Source organism: Colossoma macropomum, unplaced genomic scaffold (assembly GCF_904425465.1).
Source record: "Colossoma macropomum unplaced genomic scaffold, Colossoma_macropomum, whole genome shotgun sequence".
Classification (NCBI taxonomy): Eukaryota; Metazoa; Chordata; class Actinopteri; order Characiformes; family Serrasalmidae; genus Colossoma; species Colossoma macropomum.
The window spans coordinates 26,768,030-26,781,267 of NW_023494791.1; the positions used below are offsets into that span (position 1 = coordinate 26,768,030).

The 13,238-nt window shown below is 40.3% G+C and overlaps 2 protein-coding genes across 3 annotated transcripts in view; both read right to left on the bottom strand.

Annotated features, from left to right (window-relative positions):
* Nucleotides 1-6,573, bottom strand: part of kat6b (K(lysine) acetyltransferase 6B) — a 35,117-nt gene extending 28,544 nt beyond the window's left edge. The window contains 2 exon segments of the mRNA XM_036574692.1: nt 48-925; nt 6,054-6,573. Coding sequence (XP_036430585.1) covers nt 48-668 — 621 coding nt within the window. The 5' untranslated portion in view covers nt 669-925; nt 6,054-6,573.
* A 5,609-nt stretch (nt 6,574-12,182) lies between these two features.
* adka (adenosine kinase a) overlaps nt 12,183-13,238 on the bottom strand; it is a 165,340-nt gene continuing 164,284 nt past the window's right edge. For both annotated transcript variants that reach the window (XM_036574694.1, XM_036574695.1), the window contains exon 11: nt 12,183-12,961. In XM_036574694.1, coding sequence (XP_036430587.1) covers nt 12,837-12,961 — 125 coding nt within the window. In that variant the 3' untranslated portion in view covers nt 12,183-12,836. The remainder of the gene's footprint in view (nt 12,962-13,238) is intronic.

Consider the following 13,238-nt stretch of genomic DNA (forward strand, 5'->3'; position numbering starts at 1 on the left):
ATTATGTTTATGGATGAAACAAAAACAATATATCCCAGTATCCATACCTGGTCTTTCTCATGTGGGAGAAGTGTTACAGGAGGAAGGTCCAGAGCCAAGGCTATGCTGTTCCTGAAACCTGCCTTTCCTCCTGCTCCAGCATTTTTTATCCTGTAGAGCGGGCCTTCCTTCAGCAGCCTCCCATTATTTACCGCCCGCTTAGCAGCCAGCCTCAACCTCTGCTGGAACCTGGGGTTAGCCACAACATTCACCAAGTCATCCTGGCTCCTTAAGAATCGCTCTATGTTCCTAAGAGAGGAGCCAGCAGGGACACCCAGCCCCTCAATAGCCCTCCTGAGGACCTTATTCCAATCCACATGTCGAAGATCTCCTGCAGGTAGCACAGATCCTACCACTGAGGCGGCCGGGCCTCCGGGCTTGATCGCTGCAATCCTCCCGGGGTTATCCGGATCTTTGTATGAAGCGCAACCTTTGCTAGTAACCTTAAGGACGGATCCATCCTTCACAGCAAGCTCCAGTTGCTGGAGCACAACACCCTTGTCTAGTCCATGTGATGTTGATACAGCATGACAAATTCGCTCCTCTGAAGGCCGCTGCTTCTGCCTTTTGATCTTCTGAATAGCCTCAAGAATCCACTCTGCGTACAGGGGATTGGCCAGTTTCACCATGGTGAAATAATTTGTTTCATTAAGGCGTAATCCATGAATACATTCCTTCTTTTTATGAGCAAACAATATGCATCCACAAGCTGAAGTCAGCCATTACTACACCATGTTGTACAAGATTTGTTCGACAGAACTCCTTGAATCAGACTGTCTCTACATTTCCTTAGAATTTCCACAAAAAAAGAGACAGTCAAAAGAAATCCCTTAATAAATCCAGAAAACGTCCTGAAAAATCCTTTCAAATTTCACACGGGTGATACCTGAAAGAAAAGAGAAAGAGGAAAAATTACTTAGCATCGAGCAAAGATTTAGCTGAGTGAGCAATTTCTAGGGGATGAAAACTAATAACATCCAGCCAAATGGGCAGCAGAAGGACATACGCTATGTAACAACAATGTAAGTATTTTTTTCGGTCTTGATATTTGTGCATGGTTTGTTTATTTGTCTCTACCCTATCCAGCGTTCTGTGCCAGTAGGCGATGCTGGAAAAACCTAATAAAAACACTGTAAAACACAGTATTTTTGGCACTAGACATACTTAAAATTAGTAAGAGAGGCAAAACAGTTCAGTTAATGTTTCAATTAACTAAACTGAGAATTATAATCCAAACAGCTAAAATTAAGTGAGAAATAAAGTGAAAATTGATTGTTGTCAGAGCATAAAAATGAAAGCCTGTAATTAATGGCAAAACAACCTGCCACAGCAAACAAGACCTGCTAAGTGACAAATATATATATATATATATATATATATATATATATATATATATATATATATATAAAGTGTTTAACAGAGTTAAGAAAGTGACAAACAGTAATCCTTTCGTTTTACAATCTGCCTCAGGCTTGCAGAGTTCTATAACTATTAGACTTAATTCATTAATTCATTGTGCAGTTAAACATTAACATTCCTCCTTGGGGTATTGTATGCATTGCTCTGGTAGCTATATAGAACCAAACTGCAGCTGTTTGAACAAGGTGTGTGGCTGAAAATAAATGTGACTCGCAGACTCTCTGAGGCACTCTGACAGATGTCTTATATACATATGTAATTAATTGGACAGTAGGCAAACAAAACTGAATGAAATGTGACACCATAAAATGATCACAGCAGAAAAAACTGCACTCTGTGGATTACAGATGACGGCACTTGATTGAGGAACAGAAGCTGTCTTTGTAAATCACTTGATTATCACAGACTATTAAAGTTCATGTATAACTGGTCCTGGTTGGATGAACCCATACATGTGTCAACTTTTAGTGATACCTAATTGCCCACTTCAAAAACACAACTGAGATGTAGCTTGCAGTAAAAGCACAAACTATTATGCTAATTTGTAACATGTACACTCTTTCTGATTGGTTCTAAGAGCTCAACGTTTTCAATACATACAGAAAAACTGAACCTGAGACAACGCAGCAAAATTAAATTGTATCACTGATACACCTCTCTGTCTCTTTCAAGGGTCTCATTTATTATCTTTTAATGGATAGTGCAGCAGGTGTCAAAGAAGTTGGTGTGAATATCAACAAGTTAACATATGAACACAACACATGTTCAGGCACTCTTTGTTTTCGCTGTATCAATAAACATATCATAACAAAACTCTACAGTATCGTATCGAATTTTGTGTATCGTTGCACCCCTAACCACCACCACTGCAGTACCTACTCACAAGTACGAATCACTGCACTTTGGTTTTGACTTACAAAAGCTGTAATACAGTGCACTCTCAGTAGATGTAACACTTCTACTAATATCTATCACCACTAAAACGTGTGCCTCTTCACTCATGTTTCAATATATGGAAGGAAATACTGTTAAAGAGATGTGAAGAATGATTTAGACAAGAAAGTAGTCAAAAACAGATGTTGTGTATCCTAAACAAAAGTGTAGTCCAGAACAATCCAAAAATCAGGAAGAAGAAAAAAAACAAACAAACTTATTTCGAGTCATATAAAGGAGCTGTTCATGAAAGCATATTACATAACAGTTCTGAAAATAATCCACCAGAAAGTACAGTCTGTTACACACAGACTGTATTACAGAGCCTTACGTGTTACATATCGTGTTACAGAGTGTTAAGAAAACAGAATATGAATAGAATAGCTGTCTTTTAATACTGTTTACATTAAATAATGACAATGGTAATCAATTCAAACTATTTGAACTCTTACATTTTGGCCTATACTACTGAAGCATGAGCACATTGAGTTCTAGCAAATGTTGACTGACTGGTTCAGAGGATTTAAAGTTTTTAACCGTAAGGTATATATTGTGGTTTTATTTCATTTTATCAGGGAAGAAGGGGGAAGTGAACAAACTAGACAAAGTGACTGACTGACAAGATGATGGCCTTTCAAAGAGGACTGAAGCTCAGTGTTTTGTCGTCCTGTGTTGCTGGACTGTGCTTGTGGCTGAAAGTCAATAGCCTTTTCCTTATCAAAATTCACACATGCTTTAGTTTGTATCCAACTTTTGTTACCCTTCCCCTACACTGTCTACATTACACATATGCATGAGAACACACTGTGTATACATTTGCCCTGTCCATACAGCACATTCACATACACAAATACAAATCACATACGTGTATGTAAGACATAGTGCCACTCAATAAGACCAAAATCATTCTTGAGCAGATAGATGGAACCAAAGTGAGACTAGTCAAAATATTCAGCCAAATTATTTAATGTGAATAGGGGCCACAATAAAGTGCTCTATGGGCTGCTGTTTTCCATCATCTACACACAGACCTTGACCTAGAAAACCGCCTTACCATTCCCTGGTGAGCATGCATATGTGAAAGAGGCTATTATCTCTATTGTTTATATAGGCTAGACAATATCAAACACTGTTGCCTGATGATTTTGATAGAAAGATGAATAACCTCAAACTTTCAGCATACATATCTCACTACTCACAGAGGTAGGTAGAGGATCTTAAACCAATACTAAAGTAAAAGTACTGTTACTTCAATTAACTACTGACTCAAAAAAACAACTTGAGTATAAGTACAAAAGTACCCACTCAAAAAACTACTTAAATATTTAGTAACTTACAGAACTACAGTGAAAATTCTTTGTATATTGAACATGGATCAGCATGGAAATTGACATTTATGAAGCACTATTTTACTACTTTAAGGATCTTTTTGGTATAAAATGAAATGATGAACCTCTAAAGTCAGAGGTGTGACCAATCACAAAGCACTACAGGAACTGTCACTAACATAATACATCCATCCATTCATCATCTAAACCGCTTATCCTTCTGGGTCGCGGTGGGGTGCTGGAGCCTATCCCAGCTGTCATTGGGCGGACATAATACATAACATAATACAATTAAACATAAAAAAGGAATTACTAACTGTTAATTACCAAATTATAAAAACGTATAATACGTTCCTCATAAATATAAAAGTAAAAGTACTAGCATTTGAAAATATTCTGCAGTCTCAATATATAATTAGTTACTATCCACTTTTTCTGATATATAACATCCTATCTTCTTGTGGTATTTCATAATCAGCTGAAGGCTGTTTGATAGTGTAGTGTAGTGTAAATTGAAAAAGGGATTAAGACATTGGTCAAAGTTTAAATTAGACTACTTGCTTCAATTTCAAAAACTTAAGGGAACAGATGTGATTACAGCTGCTTTGAGATTGATGTGCTCTACTGGTGTATGACAGAGCCAATCGAAGACCTAAAAAAAGTTCCCAGTGAACTTAATCTGTACCTAGACATATATAACAAGATCAAGACTCCTAGGACCAAGACAAATCAAATACGAACAACCCAGTTTATGAAACAGACATGTAACATCAACTTTTACAACGTGCAAGTTTAACAACTCAGAAATAAAGCTGACTGAATCACCCTTTTTTCTCCATTTGTTTCGCTGTAACTGGTGGACCATAACAATGAGAAGACAAAGCCTGGCTCCATAATGAGATGTGTACATTCCACACAAAAAAAAAAAGCCTCACAAGTCCATCGAACGCCCTAAACCAGCTGGACCAGTGCAACAGGGTTAAAGATTATTCTAAACTCTTGCAGTCACGTACTGACATGGAAACTGCAATCATAGTGTACTGACAATGTCAAATCAGTGGTTTAAATTATGCATCACAGTTCAAACAGCACTTTACATAAATAACAGCAGACTAAATGTGCTTGATTTGTCCAAATATTCAAATACGTAAAGGGTTAAGCCGTAGGAAGCTAAATAACATCGGGGGAAAAAGAACAGTGCAGCAAGCAGCCAGCAGGTGACACGCATTGTACAATTTCCTCAGAATTCCTCCGCTCACCACTGACAGCTCTGTGTAACGGAGGAAAGCGATAACCACTTACAAAGACGTTATATCAATAACCTCAAAAGAATGAGACGAAAATAGCGAGTGACTGACCCTCAGACACCCCCATCGAAGTCAAAAGTAGCCCTTCTGTTCTATTAATGCGGCCATGCAACATGGCACACCGGCAAAAGCTCAAGCAAGTAGTGTTCATGCTCCAGGCGACGAGTAAAGCGCTTCGCCAAACAAGTGGAAGTGGGACATTCGGACTACACACTTACAAAGTATTTCAGCAAGTCATTTCCTCATGTAACGTACGAGTAAAATAACGTTAATTAAAACGCAGCAGAATAAATGGCTCTCACTGACACTTCATGAGCTAGTTTAACTTAAAAAAACACAAAACTGCCACTCAGCCTGGCTGGTTGCACCCATAACAAAACAGTTAGTTACCGCGTTGAGTGGAGTGACAGAAAACAAAAGTGGACAGTGAGCTACACAACGTTAACTAGCTGACTGTTAACTACGGACACGCACATCATTCGACACTTAGGTTAACAAGCTTGGTTCAAACACTTGGCTTGACGTGACGAATGTTATGTCAAGAAAAGAAAAATAGCGTTAACACGCCAAAAAATACATCGACGACAGCACTAAAATCATTTTCGAGTCTGCCGTGTGTGTTTTTTGTTTCCTCCAAAGGAATAAAATAACATTAGCGAACATGCTAATATGCTAAATACCATTAACCTAGCTAGCTTAGCAGCAATTCCACATACCCTCATAGACAGCTTGTCAACAGCTAACGTTAGCTAGCCAAACTTGCAAAGACCGCAAGTCAGTCCGTAGCGAGCTAGCCAGCTGAGCTGTAAGTTCACATCATTAGCTCGACGGCTACCTTAGCTAGCCAGCTAGCAACGAACAGCGCTCGAGCTGCTAGCGCGGGGTAAGCGCGCTAGCTGCCCAGCTAGCTACATTAGTCTATGCTTTATGACTACTTCCGACAGATGACTATCGATAATTTATGATGAGAAGTAAAATCTTCAGTTAAGATAGACGTGGGCACAGAGACTAGAACGGAAACACAAACCTTGCTCCTTAACTCCGAAGGCTCTTCAGAGGACAGACAGGTGACTGCGCTGCTGCTGCCCGGTCGCGTTACTAAACAGACGCCATTTTGTTACAATGTTGTAGTTTACATGAATCCGACATGACACTGATTACAACCCAATGGAGTCTCATTAAACCTCACCTTCACAGCGACGGTTCCTCCCAAGAAACTTTAATATTGGTTAGAAAGGGCAAACGCCGATCCCTGGTTTGATAACGAAAGTGTCAATCATAAAGAAGGCGTTCAGCCTCTCGAGGAGTCGATTGGCTTCATAATCTGCCAATAAATCACTTGACCCGCCTTTTAAGGTACCCCGTGTTTGTCCGTCGGCGGGACTTAGCAAGCGGTAAACCTGCGATTCTCGCCACGAGTGGGGCAGAAAGCCTGGGCACAACACGAAAACATCTGTTAGCGCCAAATAATGTGTCGAATTCAAAGCAGTGCAGTGATCTTTAAGGTTAAATTTACAACCAAACACGGTCCACCTTTACACACAGGCTCCTCCTCATGAGAATCGGACTACGCTGCACAAGATATCAGCGCACATCAAGACAGCCGAGACGGTTTTTTCCCCCCAAATCATAATGTAATTATGATTAATTAACAAAAGTGCATCCATGGCCATTCCTCATGAGATATAACCCACCATGTAATCTAAACACTTTGGAAGACGAGTTTGCTCGTGCTCTGTGGATCTCGGTATTTAAAAGGTAGCGAGACTGTGCACTCGTAAAACAGCCAAGAGCACAGATGATGCTTTTAATACTTATAATAATAACAATAATTCATCGAGTGAAGCTTTACATGACTGGTCTGATGGAGTGTGATCTCGGCTCTTAACATTTCCCCCCTCGCTGAATCAGACTGCTTGAAGGCTGCTGTGATGTCTGCACCCAGCTCGCTGCATCCAGTCCAGCCCCGTCTCCGAATCAGAGCAGCAGAAGGCTTTAAGCTAACGTTCCTCCGACTCCAGATCGAGCTATTGAAAACAGATATGATCTGGAAAATTCCATTAACGCGTGTCAGGCAGTGTAATCTGTGCGATTGATCCCGAATCCACAGCACTCGATCAGCCCGTTACATTCACTCTCACTCGCTCACTCACTCACTCGCTCACTCACTCACGTCAAGTTACATCGCTCACGGCCAACTTGAACGATTAAAACATTTATGGCTAATTAAGAACTCCGAACGCAGCTCGGACGTCGGTCGGATGCGGGCGAGCCGAGCGGCAGACAGCGCTGCCAGGGCGAACATTTCTGTTACCTTTAAGTTCCCAGCGCGGTTTCTCTCTCTCTCTTTCGCTCTCTCTTTCTCTCTTTTTCTCTCTCCGCTCCGTGCAGTTGTCCGTTTACTGGAAACAGCGAAAAGGCGTAACGAGGTCAATTAAAATCCAGCGTTTGATCGGGCAGAATAAAGGCGCGCAGATGCAGAGGGAACCTGATAACAACTAATTGAAAGGTTAATCTACATGGGAGTGTGTGACAAAGTAGTACCTCCCCTTTCAGCACTCCATCAGCACAGAGGAGGACTCGCTGGAACCGCGACGTGACATCACATCGCTCATTGGAAAACAATGTACATTGTTTCAGATTACATGGCAGGGGTGGGAAAAAAACACACGCTTTGACGTGTGAGCCTCTGTAAAAGGTAAACTTTTAACAGACTTCAGAGGAATAAGCACATATTTACTTGATGGAGGCATTTTTGGGTGAATAAAGGAGGATGTAATGTCCTGTAAATCCATCATAAAGATTAGACTAGCATTGAGGTTCTCAAACTTTTTGTTTTGGGGGGCCAAAGTGCAATGTTAGTGGTGTACCGAGGGCCAATAAGACAAAATAATATACAAATAAAGAAGTTAGGTACCAAGGCAGGTTAAAATATATAACATAGCGCTATATTTTGTTACTAAAATACATATAATATACACTTTTAAAGGAACATAATTATAGAAAAAATTATATACACACAGAAAAAAGGTATGAAACTGTCATGGGGTGGTACCCTCATGGGCACATCTCAGTACCTTTGATCAGGGAATGTAATTATACCATAATCCATTGAATTTATATTTTCTTAGAGTTATATTGACTCCACACACCCCGTCTCATCTCCAGCCTTTTTATTTTATTGTTCTATTTTAAAACATTAGGTTATGAAAAAATACACACATATACTTTTTCACCAGGAAAAACTTATTTAAGGTACACAATTGGACCGCTGTTGTATCTTTGAAGGCACATTTACATTATTTTTACCTTGAGAAACGAAAAATGTACCAGCACAGAACCTTTATTTCTAACAGTGCAGTATAAAAATATGTTTGTGGGGTTGGGTAACTTTATGGCAGGCCAAATAAACGTCCTTACCGGCCACACCATGGCGTGGGCAGCCATGCTATTAACTATTCATACTCAGTGTTTGTAGATTCAATGAACCATTTCTTTACACACAAGGAAGTGTGGTGCAGACTCACTAGCACCTGACTTGACTCTCATTCATGCAGATTTAGGTTGTTCCAGAACTTCCATAAACTTGCTGTTGGTGAAAACTTCACACACCCTTACGTCTGGCAGTTGCCAAAAAGTGGCATCTTGAGATATGGGCAGTAGTTCTAACATGCCACTTTCTTTGCCTCAAACTGAACACTAAGTGGAGCATTAAATAAAACGTGAGTCACAAGGGAAGCAGTTACACTTTGGCAAGAAACTTCATTGGGTTTCAGCAGAACTTATCTAAGTGTGTTCTTCTGAGTCTGTGAATGTGAGCACTGATTTACACTTCAACAGGTTAAGCTGCCTGTTGCTAACTTGATAAAAAAAATCATATCTGTTAATAAACAGTAAATAATGAGCTATTTGTTTCCCGCTGTAGGTGTAAACAACTTGGTCTCAGAGGAAAAATAGAACTAGTGCAGTGTGATTAATTTATGGTGCATTTTTTTTACTGATGCCATAGAACACCTTAAATAACGACACCGCAATAAAATAGGCTAGTGTTGCTAATAACCACCTTGAGCCTTTTAAACATCATTAATTAAAACAAAACCTCACCCAAGCTTACCATCCTAATAAGGAATGAAGGCTGCTGCAAACCAGTTAGCATTATGCAAATCAAGTCATGCTAAATTTTACCCACTAGCTCTCATTCACTGTTAGCCACATTAGCATTTTTCTAAAGAAAGGTTTAGGCCTTGCTTTAAAGCTTTCATGTAGTACATATGAGAAGTGCTTTCTTTGCATATTTCCCATCTTTTAGGAACAACTGATTTCCATAGATTCTGTTAAATCCGAATCTAACATACTACACAGAGCAAACAAGCCAAGCAACATTTAATGTGGACAATGCTAATGTTTTAATGATGTTGTGCTGCTTATACATCAGATCTTCCATTCATCTCTGGAAATGGACAGACATCTAAGCTCTTGCTGAACATTACCACAGTAGCAGGATTAAAGCTGGCTAGCATTCTGGCTTCATTTTGAGTTTTTGCTTGAAGACACTTACAGATGAGAGCAGAAAACTCTGGCTTTGAAAAAAAGCAATCAGCATCTGAGAGGAGCGATTGATACCACAAGAACTGAGCTTCTTCTTGAAAAAGGAATTACCAATGAAGAATACTGACTAAAGTATATTTGAAACATCTTCATCCTATGAAAATTAAAGGTCTGATTTCACTTTACACTATATGGGCAAAAGTATTGGGACATCTACCCATTACACCTGCAGGAGCTTTTATGCTATCCTATTCTAAATCCTTAGGCATCAGTGTAGAGTTGGTCCCCTTTGCAGCTATAACAGCTTCCACTCTTCTGGGAAGCTTCCTACAGGATTTTGGAGTGTGTCTGTGTGAATTTTTTCCCATTCATCCAGAAGAGCACTTGTAAGGTCCGACAGTGATGTTGGGTGAGAGGGTCTGGCTCGCAATCTCCATTCTAGTTCATCCCAAAGGTGTTTGATGGGGTTGAGGTCAGGGCTCTGCACAGGCCAGTCAAGTTCTTCCACACCAAACTCGCCCAGCCATGGCTTTATGGACCTTGCTGTGTGCCCTGGGACACAGTCATACTGAAACAGAAAAGGGCCATCCCCAAACTCTTCCCACAAAGTTGGAAGCATACAGTTGTCCAAAATGTCTTGGTCTGCTGAAGCATTAAGACTTCCCTTTACTGGAACTAAGGGATCTAGGCCAACCCCCGAAAAATAACCCCATAGCATTATCCCTCCTCCACCAAACTTTACAGTTGGTACAATGCAATCAGGCAGGTAACGTTCACCTCACATTCGCCAAGCTCAGACTCGTCCAAAGTGCCAGATAGAGAAGCGTGATTCGTCATTCCACAGAATACGTTTCCACTGCTCCAGAGTGCAGTGAAACTCTTTTGGAGTTCTTTACACCACTCCCCCCCGATGCTTGACATTAGCTGCTCGGCCATGGAAACCCATTTTGTGAAGCTCCTAATGCGCAGTTCTTTTGTTGATGTTGCTTCCAGAGGCAATTTGGAACTCTTTAGTGAGTGATTCAACAGAGGATAGGCACTGTGCACTTCAGCACTCGAAGGCCCCACTCTGTGAGTTTGTGTGGTCTACTGCATTGTGGCTGAGCTGTTGTTGCTCCTAGCCACTTCCATTGCACAATAATAGCACTTACAGCTGACAGGGGCAGATCTAGCAGGACAGAAATTTCACAACCTGACTTGTGGCGAAGGTGGCAGCCTATGACAGTGCCATGTTTAAAGTCACTGAGCACATCAGTATGACCCCATTCTACTGCCAGCCCTTGTCTATCGAAATTGCAAGGCTATGTACTTAAATTTATCCACCTGTTAGCAATGGGTGTGGCTGAAACACCTGAACTCAATAATAAGGAGGGGTGTCCAAATACTTTTGTCCATATTGCGTAGCAGAAATATTACTGGAAATCCAGGCTTTGTTATGGCTAAAAGATACGTGTTCCAACCTCAATCAATTGAACAAGATTGTATTTTTTTATGCTTATGTAATGATAAGGATGAAGAACTAACCCCATCATCTTCCAAGTTCTTGCATTTATTGCGCAGGCGTTTCTCTTTACATTGCATTTCACTTCGGGTTATATCTGCTGCCTGTATGTGAAGAAAGTTGTCAGCCTGTAAGATGATTCAACTTGAATATTTAATATCTTTCGCAGTCAGTGTGAGTAGGACTGGATGATGGTACTGAGTGCAGACATATGAATGAGCTTTGAAGGACTCTGCTGTGAGTTGAGTAGGTATATAACATGAGCGTGTTCTGAACCTCAGCCTGACAGAACCTGGATTTGCAATGAGCAGAGTCACCAGCTACAGCCAGAGGGACAAAGGGACAGCTGTATTTTCAGTTCTCCCTGATGATGGCCATGAATAGCTGCTGCTAATCCCATAACAGAGAAAACCTCATGCAGGCTTGCCACTATGATCAAGGGGAAGAGCAACAAGAAGGGGGACAAGGGCTCCAACTGTATTCTAAGCAGCTGAGGAACAGTATGATGCAGGGCCAGCAGTGGAAAGCATGACTTTGACACCTTCTGATCAGAGATGAAAGGCCCCGTATCCACCCTGCTATAACGTAACCCTTAGTTAATGCTGATGATAAAAACTATTGATTGATTGAATTTTGTAATTTGATATTATTTCTTACTCAGCTCATTAGAAAAAAAGCAGACATTCTGCCAAGAATGTGGATTATAAACTTTTAATAGATACATTTGTGTTTGTGTTGTGGGAGAAAAGATATTTTTATACAATGTGATATTCATGGTTATTGTTATGTTCATATTATTTTATGACCACTTTAGTGGGCAGAAATGACCAATAAAAACTATCAAAACTGTATAAAAACTGGGAAAAAGTCCCAAGTGCAGACTTGAACCAGTTGTTAAATTGAATGAAAACATAACTCATTGTATAACCATGTAATTACTCATGTAATTGTGTAATTACATTTGAATAGTACAGCACAAGGACTAATAACCACTTGAGGTTCAATATGAATGTTCAAAATACGATACCAAATGCTTTTAGATCATTTCCACAACCTATCAACTGAATATATATATAGTCCATAATGAAGTACAAGGAGACAAGAAACTTAAGGAGGTGATGAACTTTTTAATGTTGTCAGTAGAGGCAGTGCACTTGGACTGCAAAATGCAGACACTCTACATAACACACATACACATACACACACACATGCGTGCAGAGGTTTTCTTGTTCTAGTCCATTATTATACAGTTAAAAGTGAACATCTCACAAAACAGTTTGGCTTTTTAGAGCAAGACTGGCCTTTAAAAACACCTGTGAACTGAAATGACCCCAACAGTTGAAAACACCACGAGTCATTAAGGTGCTGCTTCTCTGGCAAGTGTTAAAATCTAGACATTTGGTACAACTCAAGTAAAATATCTTCTGGATAGAAGCTGGTTATTACCATTACAAACGACTTCTGCAAATGTTTTCAGTACAGGGGACAGAAAAAAAACCTAAGACAAATTTTAGTAAAAACAAACTGCTATTTATAGCAGCACTGGGTTGTGAATGTTGTAAACAGAAGTTTGTTATGAAGTAAAATGTTTGCATGATTACATCATGACGTGGGACTGGCTGCTATGTAGCAGAGGCACAGAAGTCTGAATGCAAGAAGGGAAGGAGGAGAGGAATGAAGGAGGGTAAAAAGTCAATTATAAAAGAAAAGAAAGGCATCAGTCCCGTTTACCACTGGAGTGAAGAAGTCCACTTGTCGTTTTCAATGGAAGTCAGGCTTCTCTGGAAACGTACAGCCTGCGTGCCTAATGATGACGTTAGCAGCATAGTGTCCAGCACGGATACACTGCTCCAGAGACTTATCCTGCACCAGCTCAGACAGGAAGCCTGCACACACGCACGGAGAGAAAGAGGGGGGTTATCAACAATAACAACTTTGCTTTCTGAGGAGGGACTTACTGTCATTTGGCTAAGTGGGTGGACAACTTTAATCCTAATTAAGAGCTGCACACGCGCACACACACACAGCATGCACACACACTATTGTCGTGGTGATATCGAAACAACATAACCTTAACAAATCATTAATGGGCATGATGGTTATAGGAGGAATAGTTGCACAACACACAGTGCATCTCACCCTACTGCATATGGGACTGCATAG